The 22,000-nt window shown below is 43.4% G+C and overlaps 1 protein-coding gene across 1 annotated transcript in view; it reads left to right on the top strand.

The window, feature by feature from the left end:
* Tmem178b (transmembrane protein 178B) overlaps nucleotides 1-22,000 on the top strand; it is a 368,133-nt gene that overhangs the window by 310,226 nt on the left and 35,907 nt on the right. The window contains exon 3 of the mRNA XM_034519416.2: nucleotides 13,495-13,632. Within this exon, the coding sequence (XP_034375307.1) occupies nucleotides 13,495-13,632 (138 nt within the window). The remainder of the gene's footprint in view (nucleotides 1-13,494; nucleotides 13,633-22,000) is intronic.

Raw genomic sequence — 22,000 nt, 5'->3', positions numbered from 1 at the left:
ACACAACGGGTACTTGGAAAATTCTTAATGAGGATTTTATGCTGTTATATCTTACTGAATCCCAACCTTATTATCAATCAGTAAAACCTTTCATGTTTTCCCTCCCATAGTGTCCCTTATTCAGCAGTTGCCATGTCCTCTTTGGCCATCCACTCTCATTTTTGCTTCTTCTAATCTCTTAAGTATTGGTGTTGTGAATTCAGGATGAAATGCTTTCAAAGCACATGTTTGCGGTGATTGGCCCAACGGAAAGATGTAGCTCATTGTGGGGCAGGTCCTCGGAAATGTGTAATCTCAAGCCATTTCTCCGGGATTCCAGTTTCACAACGAACTGGTCTGCCCCACCATGCCTTTCCTGCCACGGCCAACTGAGTCCTCTAAAATGGTGAGCCAAAATAAATATTTCCTCCCTGAGGTTGTTTCTGCCAAGAATTGTGGTCACAGTAGTAAGACAAGTAGTTAATGCAGTTTGTGTTCAAATTTCACCCTTGACCGTCCTTCTTTATTCCACCTGTGTGTGACTTTAGGAAGTAGGCATTCAACAGACTGTTTCAACTGCATGAGTCACAAGTTACAATCTCAGCACTAATTTCTTCTCTAAACATGACCCCAGCCTGTAAGCCACTCTAATAATTCCTGTGTGTGTGTTCATTCTATGTGTTCTATTCGTCTAGAGAACCCTGAATAAACACCCTGACAGTTAACATGACAATGGGCAGGCATCTCTAATTATCTGTCAGTGTGTTGGGTATGTAATTAACTGAATCTTATATTTTTTTCTCACATTATTTGTCTTTTCATCTTTATTCCAAAGTTCCACCTCCCAACAATAAAGATATTAAGAACATTGCATGTCTCATTTTCTGTCCACTGGGTGATGATGTCCACATGTTCCCATTACATGATACAGAAGAATGGATGTTGTGAGCAGTAGCTATCTCCCACCTTTATTTCTTATATTGTCACCAAGTGTTGTCAGTTTACTTGCTTTCTATATATCAGTCTAAATTCAGAAACTGCAAAAAAAGTAGGGACTTAGAAGTTGTAGTCTGGGAGGTGCGGACGTAGTATCTAAACCTGCATTCTGGAGAACTGATGAAATCCCTTTCTAGAGACCTGTTATTGTGAAGGGGAGAAAGAGCAGGTGCCGTGTGGCAGGGGCTTTACAGTCACTGTTCCAGATGGCTGCACTTGGAAGATAACCAAGTCTACATTCCCAGGCAGCATCTGGAGTCATGCACAAGTCCTTCTCTCTTGATGGCTTCCCAGCTCCATCTTGACTAGCTTCTGCAGTGGTTTTCATTGTAACCCTCTTTGTTACCTCCTTTCATTCCTGTCCTCTGCTGTAATATCCCGTTTTCATAGTCACCAAACAATTGTCTTGTCTCCTTCCTTCACAGTTGGCCTTCCACTTTGAAGCCATAATTATCTTTACAAACTGAATATACTCCTAGCCCCTTCCTGAATCTTAGAGCTTAGATTTCACCTGGAAATCTAAGCTCTGAGGATGAGTCTGTTGGTCAACATTGACCAAACGAGTGTCTCACAAACACAGTTAAATTGAGTAAGGGTCTCCATGTTCATCCACAACACTGCCGTGGAAAACTGGAGGGGTTGTTTCTTTGCTGGAAGAGAGCATAGCTGGTCCCAGCAAATACTTTCTTGCTTCTAACAGAACACGATATCTGATTACACAGCTCTTCAGTCAGGGTGAGTAGTAATCATTAGGTTAAAATGTTCCACAGTGTGTGGAGAGTGTGCAGACTTCTGCTTCATTTCCTTTGCATGTCTGATTCCCTCTGCCTGGGATGGCCACGAGCCTGGTACCTCCCTTCCTCCACTATCCATTCAAACACTATGGCTACAAGGCAGCTCTGTAACTCCACAACCCTCCTCCCATTCCATTGGCTTTCCTTCCACTTCCCTCTTTCATTTTTGTCCACTGAATTTCTCCCATTCCTGACATATGTACATATATCTATCTACATGTAGGTATGTGTTTAGTTTACTGATTTCCCTGGAAGGTAAATTTCATAGAGCCAGGGACTTGGTTTTGTCCACAAGTTTATTTCTTATACATAGCAGTAACTTGATAACTGTGCGTGAAATGGATTAATAAATTAATGTCTTCTGTCTAACAGTCAGTATGGTAAAGAGATAACTTGCTGAATGGGAGAAAATGTTTGCTAAGCATACATATGAAAGAATATTAATATCTAAAATATTTAAGGGACTAAAAAAACTAAATGCCAAGAAATCAAACATTCCAGAAAATAAATGAAAGAAATGAGCAAACAGTTCTCAAAAGATGGTATACCTTTATTAGCCATCAGAAAAATGCAAATTAAAACTACATTGAGAGTCCATCTTACCCCAGTAGCAATGACAATTATTAATAATAATAATAAACATAATAAGTAATGGTCTGGATGCAGACCAAAGGAAACCATCATATGCTTCTGGTAGGAATGTAAATTTAGATAATTACATGTTTTCTTTTCTCTTCCTGAAATAAACACACACACATACACACACACAGAGTTAATAATAATAAACAATATGTATACAATTAATTTTATTAAGCCACAAAGAATAAAATTATGTCATTTGCAAGAAGATGGGTGCAAAGAGAAATTACCATACTAAAAAAATTAAGTCAAACTCGGGCAACTATCTCATGTTCTTTCATTTGAGAGTCCTAGATTTATATAGTTATATAAAACCATGGATACATATGTAACATACAAATAGAAGCAAAAATATCTAGAAGAACAAAAGGGGAAGTGGGAGGGGTCAGGAGGGAGAGGGGGGCGGTATAGGAGGAGCATGGGGTAGAGTATATGAGGTAATTATGTGAAAGCATTCTTTTGAAGTCCCTCACTTATATACAAAGAATTTATGTCAAAAATAAAAAAATAAATGACCCCACGATAGGTAGGTAGAACTACAGAGAAGCAGTAGCAGCAAGGAGAGGTCTCTGATGCTTTCAGTCATTACTGTTTACTAGCAGAGAGGGGGCCATGGTAAGGAAGAGGAGGAAGTGTGGCTGGGAGGAAGAGCAGACTCTCTCTCTGTCCACGGTCTCTCCCAGCTGTGTGGAAAGCGCAAGCCTTGTTATCATCTAGTGGATTTATGATACCTTAGCATTCTTAAAAATTGGCTCCATGATGTCTTATTAGTGCTTTAATAACAGGCTCTTTATTTTCAATTTGCTCTGTCTCTTGGGATAAAGACAGGCGGGCACACTGCAATTGGCATTGAGAGTTACAACTATTGGAACAGAATCATCTGGTCTACCTCAGGACTGCAAGGCAGGAGGTTCGCTTAACAAAGTAGGCACACAAATGCAAAAATAATAATAATAATAAAAGGTGTGAGTTCTTTAAGGTGTGATAACCAGAAGAAGGAAGCAGAAGCCATCCCTGTTCCCAGAGTATCAACTCCCCACAGCACATCCCATAGTTGTTTCTGCCCTAAAAGTGCTACAGTGCCTGCTCCGATCACTCCATACACATGGATTTGGGGAAGAAATATCTTCACTTCTTTGAGGATGGATATAAGGGCATGCTCTTTGAGGCCACTCACTAGCATCCTTTGAAATTAGAAAACTAAATATACTGGCATGGCATAATTTAAAAGCCTTTTCAGGACAGGAGCAAAAAGGTACTCACCTTGTATTTCCTATGTTGTTCGGAAAGATTAGTACACCCTGGGGCTGCTAAATACACAGTGGATAATTCTGATGGTACCTGCAGGGTCCATTGTATTTGTGTTCTGTCTTGGAGCCTGGCAGTGAACATAAGTGATGACAGCCATTTGTAGTAGCACTTTATAGTTTACAAAGGGCTTTCAAAGATCTCACTTGATCCATGAGTCTCGCAGGCTGTAGAGCACAGTGATTAAAGCAAAAGCCTCAGAGTCAGGGCAGAATTCTCTACCTCTGACTACTGCTTTCAAGCAGCTGACTTGACCCCAGGTTCCTTATTATCCCATCAATAAAAGGGGAGAGGGCATTAAATGTGACCAAGTATGTATAAGGGGCTTAGGATAGGCGAATAAAGGCCACAAAACGCTAGATGTATCATTGTCTATGATCATCATTCTGATTGCAGGTTTGGCTTGTACAAGGTTATCCATGACTCATTAATGAAAGACTATACTGTTAAATTTTGGGGTTTTTTTTCTTACCTTCTAAGCCTGTTTTGTGTGATCTTCCATCTCCATCCCTGGATAACACATATAGGAGATCTCAATGTGTGTTGGATACTTGTTGGTATTTATTTATTTATTTATTTACTTACTTACTTATTTCTGTTTTATTTGTAGGTAATAAAATCTGAGAACTACTATCAGAACTTGAACTCTGAGGCTTCCCTTGTCTTCTCTCTTTCCTGGCTGAGCCTTGCCATGCATGAGAAACTTGCCCATTAAAAAGAGAGATTGGTTCATTTTCTTTCTTTTCATTCTTCCTGCTACCTGTTCTGGTTTCTTCAGGGCCGGACTTGGAGAAGGGCAGGCAGGTGACAGGCTAAGGAGCTCATTAGAGCTTGGTGTTCTCATGCTCAGTGCTGGCACTTTGCATGTCACAGTCTCAAATACTGGCTATATCTCTCACTGAACGAATTGGTAATTTCTCTGGGAATGCTCCATAGGAATTGGCAGTGTACTATTATCACCTGAGATGAACAGACCATTGTCCAGGTGATCTGGTTTTACTTCTGCCTCAACTCCCATTTTGGGTACTATCCTCACTGAGACTCTCTGGTAAAATCATGTCATCAAAACAGGCAAGGCACTAGGACAGAATCTTTTCAAGGTTGTTAGATTTTATTGCTGTAAGTTTGACTCCTAGAGAAAGCATGAGATCTTTCACCAGCCAAACTCTGCAACTATGCTGCCCTAGGCAACCCCGGACAGCCCTTTACTCAGCTTTTGAGGCCACGAGTAAGTATCATCTGGTGTTTTGTAAGTTCAAGAACATCCCAAGTGGCTTTCTTAAGGTCCTTTCCTTGACCTGGGTAGGTAAAAGTGGAGATTCCCCCGTGGGAGGAAATGAAAATGCAGTTTCCTTATGACTCTTCTAAGAAGCCTTCATCCCCCAGCCTCCTTTCCCAGTTTCCTATTCTCTGGTTATACGTGAACTAAAGGTGGGATGTACTACAAGATGCAGAGCTAGGCTGGAATGCCTTATAGCAAGGTCTACACAGGTTCTTACACATCTCCCCAACACGCTGAAGTCCTATAGGAGCATAACACAATCCATGTATACAATTTTAAATGTCACATTAGTCACATTAAAGTCATAAATAGAAACAGATATTTTCATACTATGACTTAATCCAATCTGTCCAAAATGCCATACCAAGAGGTAATCAAAATAACAACCATTAAGGAATGTGTTACAGAAATTCCCGCTGAGTCTGTAGTATCCAACTATGATATATATTTCACGTGCGCAACATGTTTCTAGTGTTCAGTAAACATGATGAGGGCTCGGCTCCACATGTGGCTTGTGAATGCCATCTTGGACATTGCAGCTTCTGGATGCAGAGCAAGTTTTCTGCTACTGTCCCTCACCTCTGAGACCTCAGAACTAAGACAGAATGGCAGTGATCTTCACAATGCATTCCTACCGATATGCATAGGACCAGGATGCAGGTTCTAGGTACTACTGAGAAGGAACTGAAGGCTTGCAACTACCATCCTTAATCACTGTTCCCAGCCTAACAGGTTGACTGAATGTTTGTGCTTAGGACTATGTAAAGTCAATGAAACTCATATCTCCGACTCTTAAAGTATTTTATACTCCCATTGTAGAAAAGGCACCCTCCCCCCAATGCCTACAATCCCAAAGGACTCCTTATTAGCCTTTGCTCTGTTTCTCTTGCATGGTTATATGTGGGTAGGTACATATACACACACATGCAATATAGAAATACATAGGCTTGCACATTGCTTTTTGTTCAGTTTTCTTATGTCATTGACATTGTTCAACAGAATGGTTTTGTTAAGTGAACATATTCCATCATCTTTTACTGAATGTTAAGTTCAGTTCTGATCTTTGAAATAGCACAGGGGATGAGAAGCATTCAAGAATGACATAAGAATTGGTGGAGTGGGACACTTTCTCAGAGACGATTCTTACTGGCTGCATAACCTTGGTCAACTAAAATCCCCATGCTTCACTTTCTATATTGAAAAAAAAATTGCATCTACCTCACAGGACGTTGCAAAGGTCAACTGGCCCATCCTAAGCACATTCCCCAATACCCTCCTGGACAGAGCATATAGACAATGTTGATTTCTCTGTAATCGTTCATTTCTCTGTGTTAGGCAACGCTAACTTGGCTAGTTCCCAGGCACTGGTCTAATTTTTCTATGGAGCCCATGTGTCTTGATGCTCTTATCTTCTGATTGCTTTGGGGAGTCTCTCTGGGGTCATTTCTGTGCCTTACACTCCAAGCAGCTGACTTGTGGCATAGAGAAGGTGAAATGGGCTCTTCTCTTGGGTAGAAGGGCAGGTTGCCAGCTCCACCCAGGTGTGTCAAGGTAGCTGAGTGGCAGATCCCTTCCCATCATCTCCGTCTCGATTTTCTGCTATTGACTGATGGTCATCACAGCAGGAGCAAGGGGCCCAGTACTGTAACTTCACGTTTTCTAGGGGTTGGAATGTTTCTCCTTGTTCTGAATTCTCTCTCCTTTCACTTTTTCCTGTACTTGCTTTGGCTGCTGGCCCAGCTTTCATCAAACAAGCACAAACTTCATAACTTTTCTTCCATTGTTTTGACAATGGATGTGATTTGTATGTGGCAGCATGGCTTAATGTCCCTATTTATGGCAGCTCCTTAATCTGGAGGTAGGATTGAGGAGGAGGAAGCACCAAGTCTGTCTCCTGACCCAGAAACTGCTTCTTGTTTCTACAGCAACTGCCTTCTCTCCCTGTCTCTTCCTGGCTGTGGGCTTGGGTGATACAGGAGGGTCTGTTTGATTTATCATCTAGGGACAACACTTGTTTTCGTGGCCCCCATGCTTCAGGCAGAAACACAAATGCACACTGATATTTCCTTTGTATGTAGTAAGCAGTGATGCTGAATTGTTTAAGCAATAGTTAATGCTGGCAAAAAAAAAAAAAAAAAAACCAACAATGAACCAAACAAAAAGCAAACAACAAAAAACAAAACAAAAAACAACCAACCAAATAAACAAACAAAACTCCCTAAGATTAAGGAAAACTTGAGTCCCAGTCACAAGTCACAGTGATATTTGAGTCACCGAAGCAGGGTGGATTGTGAAGGTATTTTCTCCTCATTCCTGTGTTACTATACACACACACACACACACACACACACACACACACACACACACGGCTTTGATAATTACTACAGAGTCGGATGGTGGCCACATTTCGCAAATATTTGTTGAACACTTGCTTATGTCAGCCAATGAGCTAGGAACTAGGAAGACAGGAAGAAACAAACACCAGTGCCTTCCTGAGACAGCTTGAATTTACTCAAGGGAGAGAGATGTAAACAAGTAAGCACAGTAAGACAGGGCAGTGAAATCAGCCAAGTGCAACCCTGGGTATCGCTTGTGAGGTCTGCTAGAGCCCTACAGAAGCCACCAGAGACGCATACACATTCTGGGGAGGTCTTCAAAGATGGCGTGGAGCTTGTCAGGCAGAGCATAGGAAGCTGGATGTTATAGGACCCTCTGCCATTCAGAAGGGGGCGAGGGGAACAATCTGCAGTTTGGACAACTGAAATATGGAGGGCTTAAAGAAGGATGGGGTGCAGGGCATGAGAGAGAGCCTTCTGAGCAGCATTTTAGAGTTCAGAACCCCATATCTGCCACTCTTCATGGAAACCTGGATGCTAGTTTGTTTTCACTAAAATAACTCCTTAAATGTGACTACACTGTAATATTGAGCCAACCTGTATTGTGTGAGTCAGAAGCATGAGCCATGCCTGTTTTTCTTACCTTCATCACCGAGTTGCTCTCAACACATCCTCCTATTCTGCCCCATATTTCTTCCTCACACATGCCCAAAGTGCTCACTGCCAGAGCCCAGGGTTGAAAGAGCCTGGATGGCCACCAGCACCTCTGCTATTAGCTGCTGTAGCCTCCAGCTGTTTGGGTCCTTGGAGGACAGACACTCCGGGGTGTATGCATCTCCATACTAATAAATAATTCCTTGGTCTTAGCCTCTCCAGCATTTGAAAGGCGAAGGAACAGATTCCAGAAGGCTGCTCCCCCACTCAGTAGCAAATCTTTAACAAGAAGCTCACCCCCAACATGTGAGCTCAAGGGTGGCAAATACAAAGGATGCACTGTGTGGTAAACAGTTGCTTAAACTGAGATGACTTGCAGTCCATTTCATATTCTTGCACCCCTAACGTTTTTTTTTTTTTTTTTTTTTTTTTTTTTTTTTTTTTTTTTTTTTTTTTTTTTTTTTTTTTTTTTGCACAGCTCATGTAGACCTCTCAATAACTCTTTGACATCGGTGCTAGCCTAACCTCTACTCGAAATCTACATAAACTCCAGAGAGACAGGCTAACTTGCCCAGAATAGAAGAGTGAGAAATCCAAGAGAAGTGCCCTGATTCCCAATGTCATCTGTTCCCCCATTTCCACTCCGACACTATTTTCTTTGGAGATAAAGGATGGTCTCTGGAATGTTTCCTGTTCTTTGAATCAGCCTGTCCTAGTTGACATCATGAGTATGAAATTCATTGCCAATTCAGTCTCATTCATATTCTCTCTCCCTCCTGACTCTCATCTTCTCCAATACTGCCTGACCCCTCAGTACAAAGACTCCAGGGCTCTGTCCTCAGCATGTTACTTGCAAGGTCTGTGACCTGGTTCATTTGTGAATGATTGTTCTGCTCCCAGGGTGGCTCCTTTGTAACCAGGGCTGGGCTCTTCTATCATTAGGAAGGGGGAGCTTCCAGCAGGTATGGCTTTCTCTAGGTACCTTCCAACCCTCCTCCCCTCCACTGGCAGCTCTTTCCTTTCAAATTGCAGCCATTAGTACGTAGTGTCCCTTTCCCCACATGTCCTTACCCAGGAAACAAGGTCTAATCTGAGCTTACCTTTATTATTTTTATTTTTTTTTCAATAGGAAAAAGGGTTTCAATCATGATCATTTTTTTTTTTTTTTTTTTTTGCACAAAATCTTTATAGTACAACTTGAAAGACAAGAAGAACCCTATTCTCTATGCTTTTCCTTATGTGGCATTCACTTAGTGCAGACATCCTAGTTTCCCTCTGCAGAGGTGCAAGCAATCCCTTTCAATTTAAATGTTAATTGGAATGTAAACTTTAAAAAAAAAAAAAATCCCGAGGTAAACTGTTTTTTTCTAGCTTTATAATGATTCTCCTTGTGTTTCTTCCTCCACCCTCCCTCATGGTCATCCTCTGCTCTGCCAGTTTCTTCCCATCATGCTGGACTAAATCCAAGAGTTTAGAATGCACCTTCCTGATTTCAAACACTGGAACTTTAAATGTGAGGGTCATGGAACACAGACAACAGACTCAAGCCCAACATGGTTCATGAGATTTTTCATTTCCATGATTGCCTGCAGAATCAAACTTTCTCATCCAAGGCTCTTCTCTATGTGACAATAGAGAGGATTGATCGTCACAGATTTTACGTCATAGGCAACCAAAAGTTTTCTAAAGCTTCTGGGAAAGGCAAGTTAAGAGTTTCCTTTCTCCATTTTACACTTTCTTTTCCCTTTTTCTTAAGTCATTAAATGATGGTGAAAGAAATATAAACTATGTAAATTCCCAATTAAAGAATATTGCTGTGAGTTCAAGGAAACCATGGAAGTTAGGTGGTAGTTTCTTATTCCTAAAGAAGACAATGGCAGGCAGGTAGAAGAGCTGAGACACCATGTGTATAGGACCACAGAGTGACAGATGGCACTAACTCAGATGAAAATAAGAAGCAAGAAAGACTGTTAAACAACAGATACATTACATTCTAATGCCTTTGCATTCGAACAGGGAGTGTAGTAGCCTTCCCAAGTGCTCCATGGACCAGATTTTGTGTTCGAGTTAAAGCTAGATATTGTCTTCTTTCTCTTTCTTGCCCAATTTGTCCATCTTTTTATTTATTTTTATCCTCTTTTCCTTTTTCTCCCTCCCTCCCTTCCTCCCTCCCTCCCTCCCTTCCTCCCCATCCTCTCTTGAGTTGGAACCCAGGACTTCATAAGGGCTAGGCAATAGGGTTTCTCTGACACTGCCTTTGTGTTCGACCTGGTCATTTCCCCCCCCCAGCAGTGTCACGGCCCCCACCCTCCTTGTCATCTTCTGTCCTTTGTTCACCATCTCTTAGCTACAGTTCTGGCTTGATTTTAGAAGAAGAAATGCCAGGCGCATTTGCTCACATCAATTCTTAATTCTGTTCTTTATCCTGTTTCCTCACGCAATTCAATGATGCAGCTGTTAACTCTGTTTGCAGTCCGCTGGCTTTTCGACTGTCGATAACTTACTTGTCTTCGGATTTTGCCTTTTTCTCATCTGTAAAATTGGAATACTTCTTGTTCTGCCTGCCTTCTGACCTAGTATAGTAGCTTGCCTGAGCTACCACATTGATAACCGGGTTAACTCTCTGAGGAGGAAAACTGGTTGTTCACACAGAGGTTGGACAAAGCCAGACTCAAGTGTGATGTGAAAATCTTTCCTGGGTCAATGGAAACGCAGTCAGGACCTCTGTTTTTCATCCTATTTCCACATCAACAACTTAGAACAACCCTTTACCTAAGTCAGCAATACCCTATGGGAGACACAGAAGTTTACCTAAGCTGAGGCAGAGAGAAGGCAACTGCCCCCCCCCCCCCCCAACACCCAAGACTCGGATGATTGGAATCTGTCCAGACCTTTCAGAATACCGATTATTTTCTCCATTTGTCTGCTTTTCTGCCCCCTCCCATTTTCTTATAAGTAGAACACTTTGCTCTCGTCCTTCAATAAATGTCACATTTTATTCTTTATGGTTGGCATTCTCTTTAGATTTTCTGCCTCACCAACCCATAGGTCCATCTCTGGCCAGTGTAGACTCACTTGATGGGACCCACCACCCACTCATCCCCTTAGGAAATATCTTTGCTCCCAAGGGTCTATAGTCTGGGGCCAGTGTAGGACTTCCAGGTATTAAAATCAAGTGAGAATTTGACCTCTGGAAAAGGTAGGTTTACTGGGGTGATAAGGGCAGGACCAGAAGCCTTCACTGAATGAAAAAGGGAAGAACCCAGGAGAAGGTGCTGAATTTAGTACCTTCTGTTTAAGATACTAAGCTTCCCTGTGGTAGAGCTGGACTTTCTCTTTCCATTTGCCCTTTAAGCAAGCAGTGGTCAGAGTATCAATCATGGATTATCAGTTTCTAGGAATCAATTGACATGGCCTCACATGTCTCTGCTAATCAGTCTGATCAGGCCCTTATGGTGAGGAAAGAAGGAATGGTGGCCATGAATGTGACTGACTGTAGAGCTGGGATAAAAGGACAGTGTCAGTCCATAGGAGCTGACCCTGGGATGGGGCAGCCCATGGGCAGGGATAGTCCTTGCTTTTAGGTATGCCTGGCTATGCAGGAGGCTGAGCTTGCGCGTGAGCATTGTCATCAAATGGCTTTTTCAGCAAAACTTCGCCTGACTCATTTGGCAGTATGAGCAATCTGAACACTGCTGTGTGATAATGAGGCATCCTTAGCAACTCACAGAAATGAATACAGAGTGTTATTTCCACCTGGCCGGGGCAGGCCTGCTAGGTGCTCAGTAAGGCAAAAGAGAATCAGGTAGGGCAGGTATCTTCTCTGTTGTCCCTTTCAGGATCTCTGTCTCTGGGACTACAGAACTATCCAGCTTCTTCTGACTTCTCCCCAGATGGGAGGCCGTCATTGTGTCTTCCTCTCTAGTCAACTTCTCTTGGCTGGGACTAACAATGTCTGGTTTTCTTTGTCAGAACAAAGAGACCAGACCCCTCTAGAGAAAGATCTTGACTCAAACTGTTCTCTGTTGGAGGCAGAGAATTCCTTTTACGTGTTTCATGACTCTGGGTAGGAGTGGGTAGAATGTAAGAGACAGAAAGGATGGAAGGATGGCCTCCTTATGACTGACTCAGACCCCCGTGCCCACAGAAACACTGTCACATTTGTTCCTCTGGGACAAGAAGAGATAGATGGGGCGGCAGTGGACATGAGGTACCTGATTCCAGGCAGGTACTTTCTCCATCACCCTGACGTTTTGCTCTTCCTTTGCGAGAGGAAAAAATGTCCTTGAGTCAGAGTCTGGGGCAGAGGACAGGCAAAATAGTTTTTGTTTGTTTGTTTTATTTTATTGTTGTTGTTGTTGTTGTTGTTGTTTTCTCTTGCTTAGAGCCATGTTAGCAGGCTGGGGCTGGCATACTGCCTTAAAGGTGGGTGGGCGTGAGGAGCTGCGGGCAGATTCAGGAGTGACCAATGTGATGGGTGAAGTGCTCTCCAGGAAGTAAATAGTCAGTTCTACAAAGAGAAAGTGAGAGAAGGAAGTCATTCTGGAAGCAAGTCCAGGCCAGAGCCACGCATGGAGAGAGAGCACATAACCATAGCTCTGGTGACATCTGGCCACAAAAGGGAAGGAGCCAGCAAAGACACTGAGTTGGGCAAGATGCTAAGTAATCATCAGAGACATGGCACAGTCCTTCCGTCTCCCTTCTGCTACAAACAGCATTTTTTTTTTCCAGCAACCCCCTTCCTTACCAAGTCATTCATGGCTTCATCAGATATGTCATAGAGGTATAGAGCAGGTATAATCCTCACCGTGACTTTGGGGCTGACCCTAGAGTCAGAAGGATAGAGGTAACTGCAAGAAAGGGGCCTGCTGCAGGGGCTCAGACTAAGGGAAGAAGATGGGGCCCTTCCTCTGCTTCCAAGGTTACAGGCAAAACTAAGCCCAAGAGCCAGCTTGGGATGGAGCAGAGCACCAAACCCATATTTTCTCATGTGGCTTCTCCCACAGTCCGGCAGACCCTGAGTTAAGGTGGAAAGGGCTAAGAGGCAGCCAGTCTGCAGAAGGCCTGCTCTCTCCAGCAGCCTACCTCACTGCTCTCAAGTCTCTAAAAGGCTAACGCTGTTAGCCACAACTGTCTAAGTTCTAGTCCTTTCTACCACTTACTGTGCTGCTTTTAGCAAGTTGCTCTATTCTCCACACTAGAGACAGCACCCACCTCTTAAGGATGGGACAGACTCACAGGAAGAGCAGCACATGCTTAGTGCAGATGAAGTGAGCTGACAGCCACAGGGCATGATGTGCTTGCCCTGTGCTTAGGAACCCAGCTGTCACAGCACACTTGTGGAGAATACAGTCGATACCAGTGGCTCTCTCCTGTGTAGAAGTCTCAATCGGTAATCTTCCTGCCCTTGAAGTGCCCCTACCCTCTTCTCCCTGCCCCAGGCTAGGGTACACCCGACCCTACTGTATCACATGTTATAATGCTGTTTCCTCCTGCTTCCTCACAGATCTGCGTAGAATGACAGCTGGCTTCATGGGCATGGCAGTGGCCATCATCCTTTTTGGCTGGATCATCGGTGTCCTGGGCTGCTGCTGGGACCGAGGCCTTATGCAGTATGTGGCAGGGCTTCTCTTCCTCATGGGAGGTAAGGCTGCATGCTGCTGCTGAGGATGGGGATGGGGAGCCTGGGGAGGTCCTGTTAGTTGGAACTGTGGGCAAGTGATAAGAGCATACAGCAGAGGGGCGTGGCCAATATGGTTCTTTTTGCTCCCTCATCTGTTGGCTCATCAACAGTCTCTGCCCCTGTCACCTATTGGCCACTCTACCAGCTATTAAAGGGAATGGAAAACAGGAAGGAAATACAGTCCTCAGCGTCTAGAGTCTTGGGGACCTCAATGCCTAGATAGAAGGGAGATACTGTGGCTAGGACACTTACATGGGAGCAGATGGAGACCTCAGACTTAGAAGCATGAAACCAGGATGTGTTGGACGTTTCACACTCCTGGTCTGTATTTTAGTGTTAGACCAAGGTAGGAGGTGTTTCTTCTCCTAAGGGCCATGCTCACCCTTGACTCACAGTTTAGAACAAAGCCATGGTGGGTATAAACTAGATCCTTCTATTTCTGTTTCCTTTCTTATGACCGTATGGCCATTGAGTCAGTCCATTGACCTTTAGCAGACTGTACATAGAAAGAACAGGGGATAGGTTCTGGTCCGAGCAAAGTAGAAGCTTCCTCACTGTCTACTTGGGAATCTTCCTTCTCTTTGGAGTCTCCTGGTCTGCAGCTCAACCTAGGGCTCGAGTGTTGGACTGCCTGGAACAGGTGGATGGGCGAATTGTGTGGAGCCTGGAGGAAGAGAGTGTGTGTGGACAGACAGAATTAGAAATGATTGTGGGAGGAAGAGAAAAGGAGTCTCACATTCGGGAGCCGAGTTCCGGCTTTGGGTACCATGCAGGTGCATGATGCTGGTTTCTTGTATGTCTCTTTCTGAACTGGGGAGAGAAAGCTGAGGTCAGCTATGGGACTCTTTATCTGAAGGGGAAGCTGGGGAATGGAGAAGCATGTCCCTCACTGGGCACAGAGAGATTTCTGGAACACAAAAAGGTCTGGTTTAGGGGAGGAAGAAGAGAGTGGCTTTGTAGGAAGGACCTGGGCCCTGAAGTTTTACTCTGTTCCTTTAAGCACAGCTACTCTGTGTCAAACACAAATGCAGGCTTCCCCTGGAGCTGGTACTTTTAGGGGACCAAGATGTCCTCATGCCAGAGCTGCCACCCCTAGGACCTACACCTGTGGTTAAGGCACAGGCTTAGAGAGTGAGAAGGGAGTGGTGGCTCTCTGATAGATTCTACATAGACAAACTGCCAAGGCCCAATACACACTTACATCCTGTGGGCTTGTCTGCTCTCTGGTAAGGCAACGACTCAAATTAGCTGATGATTCTCACAGTGTATTTTTACCAGTATTTTCCCCTAGTTAATTTGTTTCCCCTCCACCTTTCATGAGGACCTCCAAACTATAAGAAAAGGTTTAAAAAACAAACAAACAAACAAACAAACATCTGTATCTTGTGTGAGTCTATATCCTATCTCTTCAGAGACACAGAACAGGCTCTGGTGAGAGGCTTTCCTGAGGCCAGAGACAGGTCTTCCAGGTCTCTCAGAGAAGCTGAGCAAACCAGCCCTAGGCTGAGCAGGAGTCCAGAGCCAAAATAAAGGCTAAAGACTTTTATTCATACCCTCTTCTCTGTTTCTCTAGAAAGATGGTCTGTCTCGGGCATTTCTGACCATTTCTGAATTAAAGGGAGGGCACCTCACACACTGTGCAGTCACTGCCAACAAACTGTTAAACGGGTGTTCAAACCAGAGGAAACTATTCATTAAGCAGGGCAGCATTGTCTGGCCAGGAGGCTGGGGGTGGTACATGCCATCTAGTTTTCATTTTGGCAGCACCTCCAGAAAAGATCCAGCCCAGACTGGCACAACCTCACATAGGTACAAGTAGCCATTGTAATGAATCACCAGGGATATTGGGAGGCTTAGGAACAGGATAACACAGGGACAGACCAGGCAGCACAGGAGCACATGACGATGCTGCTCACTTCTGACTCCCTCCCTGAAAGCATCTTAGGCACCCAGGTTTACAAGAGGAGTTGGAATCCTTAGCCTATGCTTTTAATATCAAGTGCCTACCCACATCCTCCCATAATTTCTGGAAGTCTTTGCTCCTCTCTACCTGGAGTTAGGGCTAAGGCTTTGTCATCTTTTGTCTAGACTTGCATGGAAGTCCCTTGCTGGCCACTGTGACTCCACTATGGCTATTCCATGACCGGTTTTGAACAGAGAAGTTAGCATGAATCTTTTTAAAACAAACAAACAAACAAAAAAAACCTTTTATTACAGTGTGTGTGTGTGTGTGTGTGTGTGTGTGTGTGTGTGTGTACATGAGGGCACATGCTATATGGCACAGATGTAGAGGCTAAGGACACATCCCTTGAGATTTGGTTCTATTCATCACCATGTGGATCCCAAGAATCAGACTCAGGTTGTGAGGCTTGGTGGCAAGTGCCTTTGCCCAGTGACTTATCTTGCCATCCCGGCATAAACCGTCTAAACTATGAACCAGATGTGTCACCACCTCCTGTCGGTAATAATCTAATGATTTCCAGTTGAACTTAAAACTCAAATTTTTTACTTTCTTTAAAAGTCTTTTACATTCTGGGTGACCTTGCCTCTCTCAGCTTTTTCTGTTTCTTCCTGTACTCTCATGCAGCTCCATACATACTGGCTGCCTTTCTGTTCTAACATATATAACAGCTGGTTCAAGCCCTGGAGCTGCCTGATATCCTTGACCTTAGCAACAACTCATGGTTGTCTGTTTCCTTGGGTTTCAGTCCCTACTCCAAGGTTTCCCTTCAGAGTCTCCTCGACCAGCAATTCAGTGAATGCACCAGGCATACTTTACAGTTTAATTAATTTCAATTTTTTTAGTGTGTCTCTTTTTGCCTAGACATATGTTGTTTGTCGGTTTGCCACTGTTTTTTTTTTTTGTTGTTTTTTGTTTTTTAGCTACTTTAAACAATAAACATGTATTATCTCATAGGTTTCCTGAAGAATTCCAGGTGCAGCTTAACACGGGTCAGTTGAGGATCTTACTAAACTGTGCTCATATTTGTGACTGGGTTCTCTGAGACTTAAGACCTTTGCCAGGGTCACAGTATTGATGGAATTCCTCTCCTTGCAGGTATAGATTCCATGGAGGCTTGCTTGTTCAAAGCCACCAAGAGAGGCTTTCTGACCTCCAGACCTTCTCTTTTTCCTTTTAATAAACACGTTCAGATTTGAGGAAAATTGAGAGCTTGTGAGATGGCTCAACAGGTAAAAGTTCTTGCTGCCAAGCCTGGTGTCCCGAGTTAAATCCCTAGGACCCATAAGGTGGAAACAGAAAGCTAAATCTCACAGATGATCCTCTGACTTCCACATGTGTGATATGACACGGATATATGCACACACACACACACACACACACAGCATAATTGCTTATTTTTAAAAATTGAGCAAGCGTTATAAAGAATTAAGGCATCACACTCAGCCATGTACCTAGTTTCTCGTTTTGTTAATATGTTTGTGCTATTGTGGCACATCTGTTACAATGGGCAAATAAATATTGGTGTGTTATTATTAACTAAAGTTCATGGCTCAGTCATGTCTCCAATGTCCTTTCCTGTTCCAGGATCCCATATCTGACACCCAGATGCATGTAAAGCTACTGTTTCCCTAGGCTTCGCTAGGCTGTGGTACCCTAAGTCTTTGTTTAAGATGACCCTGGCAGTTTTAGAGTATTGACCAGGCACACTATAGGATGCCCTTCTATTGGGACTTATATGATTTGTCTTATTATTATTACTAGACTGAACTATGGTTTAGGGGAAAGAGATCCCAGAGGTTAAGTGCCATTTGTATGTCATCATTTCAACATGACTCAAAGTCATATCAGCGTTGTTCTGGTCACTTGGAATAGGTAGTGATTGTAGTGTCTCTCCATAGTGAACTCTTTCCCTCCACACTTCTGTCCTCTATTTCTCTGAAGGCAGTCTTTGTGTGTCCACCCAAGAGGAATGGAGAGCAGCAGCGGAATGCTGGGACGGAAGCACTCCTTAGGGTAGAGCAGCCGCAGAAACAATATGGAGTTATCCTAGATGGGGTATTTGTCTCTTGCTCTCCACGTTTAATTCACTTGTTCACTCATTTATATTGGTGTGGACTCAAGGGCATTGATTTTGTCATTTGGATTATATAGTCCAGTGCTGCTTTTCTTGGTCCCTCCAGTTCTGCCAGCCTTGGCATTTGAGAAATCTTCTAATTGGTTCTCGGGCCCATTGACATACCCCACTATGTGAGGTTTTGTCTTGTTGTTTTGTGCTTCGATATTTCCTTGTTTGCACACTTACTTTTGAACAGCACGGAGGCACTCTAGATCACCCTGTGCGTTTCCTGTTCCCACCCTACACTGTCTCTCCAGCGAGCACTGTTTCTTGTTCTTAGATAATGACTTTTGAAATCAAGATCTGGGAACTAGGTGTCTGGGATGGATTCTTAACACTCTGTATTTGCCCATCATTTCTCTGCCTGCACTGATACCTAAGGTTCATGAGCATCAGACCAGAACCAGGTCTGTCTTAGTGACAGGATGCCTCCACTAAGGCCTTTCCTGGGTCAAGAGCACATGTTGTCTGCAGTGTAATAAATACCTGCTGGGTGACTATGCCGGAAAAGCACATTCTATGGAAGAAACACAAAGTGTTTGGTTTTGTACAGCATCCTTCCAGAAAGCACCCTGACTTATCTACACTCTCTATGTGTAACAATATTCCCTTTCACCAGCTCCTTTTTTCTTATCTACTGAGCCATACTAGAATCTATCTTTTCCAGTTATGACATATCTTCGTTTCTTTTAGGAAGCAGAATATTATAAGTGATTCTTGAATTCATGGAGTTTCTTGACCTTAACCTGGACTCTTGGAACCTTAGAAATGGAAAGGACTTTAGACACCAGCCAGCCAGACCCCCTGGGGTTTAGATAAGAGCAGTTGTGTCAGTTCATGGAGTATCCAGCTGGTAGTTGGCATAAATGAATCTTAAGCCTGGCCCATGACTCCAACCTATATTCTTGCAGCTCAGACTGCTTCCTCTGGCCCGCATACCCACACTGAGCACCACTGAACTCCAGTTCTGTGATTTTCAGCAGCTGTCCATGTTTTTACTTCATATGTTCTGCGCGCATGTGCACGCGCACACACACGCACACGCACACGCACACGCACATGCACGCACACACGCACGCACGCACATGCACGCACGTATGCCATGCGCATGTGCTTTCTGTTTCCTCTCCTTCCTTCCCCAAGCATACAGGAAGCTTAAGGAGAAGATGGGTGGCCAGAACTGAGGGTAATGGGGGAAAAAAAAAACCATTAAAGGTTCTTTTCATACCATCTGTGATCAGCATGACCTTTTCTACCTTGCTATACCATCAGGGGGAAATAAAGAGAATGCCCGAAGGTAGCTTAAGCTGTCAGTTTTGAATGATTACTGTAATGTGTAAACTAGTGGTGCCGTGTGTTTGGCATAGGTAGCCAGCCACCTGTACTTTAAGCCCCCAGACACTCGGCATGGCGCTCCTCTTCTGGCAGATGAAAGTCTTGCTTAAGGGTGGAAATTTTGAAAGCTTGGGTTTGGCATGATAGTCAAAGGCATTAGGCACGTGTTTTGAACACTGTTTCATTTAGGCCCTCAAATGATTTTAAGGAGTCCCAGGAGCATTCAAGTTTTCCCATCAGCCTTCTCTCCCAGCCTTTCCCCGTTGCCAGTCCCTAGCTCTGGCCTGCTTGGAAACGGGAGTTTCTATAAGGTCAAGAGATACTAAGTCTTCAACTTCATGCCTCCAGGTCATGACTTCAAAACTCATTGATCAAAGAGGGGAGATGCAAAACAGAGGACCAGGTAAATTAGATATTCCAGGAAGAGAGAATAAATCCAATAAGCCAATGACTTGGCAATATGCAAAGCTTATAATAAATGATAGCGGTTACTATGATATATATGCCCTAAGCAAAGTCTTTTCTAATGAGCTAATCAGAAGTGACTCTAGCATAAAAGCATTTACCCTGGTGGTCTGATTTTGTAGTTTTACGTGAGCCTTCGCTAGGACATCAACTCTTTCCTAGACTTTTTGCCTTACCATCTTTCAAAATCTTCAACAACAGATATTTACAGTCTAGTTCACACCCAGAATGTTTCTTGCCCCTTGAAAGGTACATACCTGAATATTTATTAGCATTTGATAATTAGATTCAAAACATATCCTTGAAGGGTACATTTTGGCAGTAAATGTCATATAGGGGAGGAGACGTTTTATCAGGAAGATTGGGAGATAACATCCAGGTTTACATTACACAGAGCATGTGGCCAGGGTAGATTGCTCTAGCAACCCAAGAAGTAGGAAGACTTCAGACCTCAAGGGGTTGTAACATTGCCACCAATCACTCCTGTTGTAAATATCAGCCTCATAATAGAACAGTAAGCATCCCTGGCCATGCAAACTGTGGCCTGTGACAATCACATTAAGAGGTTCTATAATCCACTTACAAAATATTCAAGTCTGATACCCTACTATGTCCTGGTTAAGATAGGTGGATGCTTTCTTATTAAATTCTGAGATAAAATGCTGAGACAGGACAGGGAAGGGGGTGGGAGGGAGGCAGTTGGTGAAGGTATCAAAAAAGCAGTTATAGAAACTAAATCCTTGCCTTTTAAATGTCCCCAAGCACACTTGGTCATATGAGCCACCTGCCATATCCTGCTTCTTAACTGGGAGCCCAGAGTCCTTGATCAGGAAGCAGAGTCACCCAAATGAAAGGAGATAATTACAGGTTTTTCATGAAGATATAGTCCAGGACCAAAAGAACACCTGACTAGCCATATGACATTGGAACTTTTCTTATCTGCCTTTCATGCCTTGCTTCAATTTTCCCATCTATTAAAAAGAGCTAATAATAGTTCTCAATTCAAGCATAGTTGTGAGAATTACAGACTTAACTCATCTGAAGGACTTACAGAAATACCAGGTATTGTCATTGTAAAAGGCCTTGATATTATTATTTTAGCACTGAGATATTTCTCTTCTAAATTCATTTTAATTTCTTATTATGTTTTATGTGTATGGGTATTTTTTTGCCCGAGTGTATGTTTGTACACAACATCATGCAGTGCCTACAGAGGCCAGACAGAGTGTCAAGTCCTCTGGAATTGAAGTTTCAAATAGTTGTGATCCACTATGGTGGTTGCTGGGAGCTGAACCCCAGGTCCTCTGGAAGAGTGGCTGGTGATGATAACTGCTGAGCCATTTCCCCAGCCCTTAAGATAGCTCTTTTTTAAAATTACTATCTTTGGTGATACTCCTCTCCTCTCTGAGTGGCTTTATATCATTGCCACCAATACCACCAGGAGGCCTATGGTATGTGCTATGGAGACAGGAAAAATGAATCCTCACACAGGTCATCCCTCTCATTTTAATCACTACACTAGTTGTTCATTTCTTCATTCAGTAAATACTGAGTCCCTGCTATGTGCCAAATACTGCTTACTTGAGATACAGTAGAGAAACAGAGAAAGTCCATGAAGCTCACATTCTAGTTGGAAAGACAAAAATAAGTAGGTGCCATAATTGTAGAAAACATGTTAGATGATAGGACCTGAGGAGGAAAATAGGAACAAGAAGGAGAGAGTGGTGAGACATTGAAGATGGGAGAGAATGTGCAAGGCCTGTCAGCAATTGTGGGGATGGGGCAGGATCCTGCATGAGGGACAGCAGTAGGCTATACGAAGATGTTGGGGAGGACCATTCCTTACAAAAAAAGACCCCCAGCATGCACAAAGCATTTAGAATGGTGATGAAACCATCTGGTCTAGAGAAATTGAACACCAGGATGATTGTGACAGGTGGAGAGAAGTGTAGTGATGGAGGTGATACCAAGCAGGTAGACAGATCATGAAGGGACTTTAAGGTCATGGTCAAAGAATTGATCTATTGAAGGGACATCAGTCTCTATTCTGCTCTCTCATATCATACATCCATTGCACAAACCACCCTGGGGTTCTTCAGTGAGTGGCATTATGAATTTATTCTTCCCTGGCTACCTTCTGGGGTATGTACTGTTGGAGACTCTGTAGCCTGCCATTCCCAGTTTCAGTGAGGGTAGGCAGTACTGCATCCTTGCTGGGGTGGTCATATCAGGGTTAGGGTGCTAAAAAGTATGCTCTCAAAAGTCACTGTAGTGTGATATACCACAGACGCTCCTTCTGCCCTACTAGAGACCCATTGCAAAATTGAAACTAATGACCCATTTATTATACAAACATTGAATTAAAGAAATCACATCCACAAAGCCATCTGGTTTTCCAGCATTGTCCAGAGCATTCAAGTATCCTGTAACTAGAACAGAAGAATTTTTTG

Source organism: Arvicanthis niloticus, chromosome 15, assembly GCF_011762505.2.
Source record: "Arvicanthis niloticus isolate mArvNil1 chromosome 15, mArvNil1.pat.X, whole genome shotgun sequence".
Taxonomy (NCBI): Eukaryota; Metazoa; Chordata; class Mammalia; order Rodentia; family Muridae; genus Arvicanthis; species Arvicanthis niloticus.
Note: the sequence above shows the minus strand (reverse complement) of the source record. Positions and strands in the feature narration are given on the sequence as shown.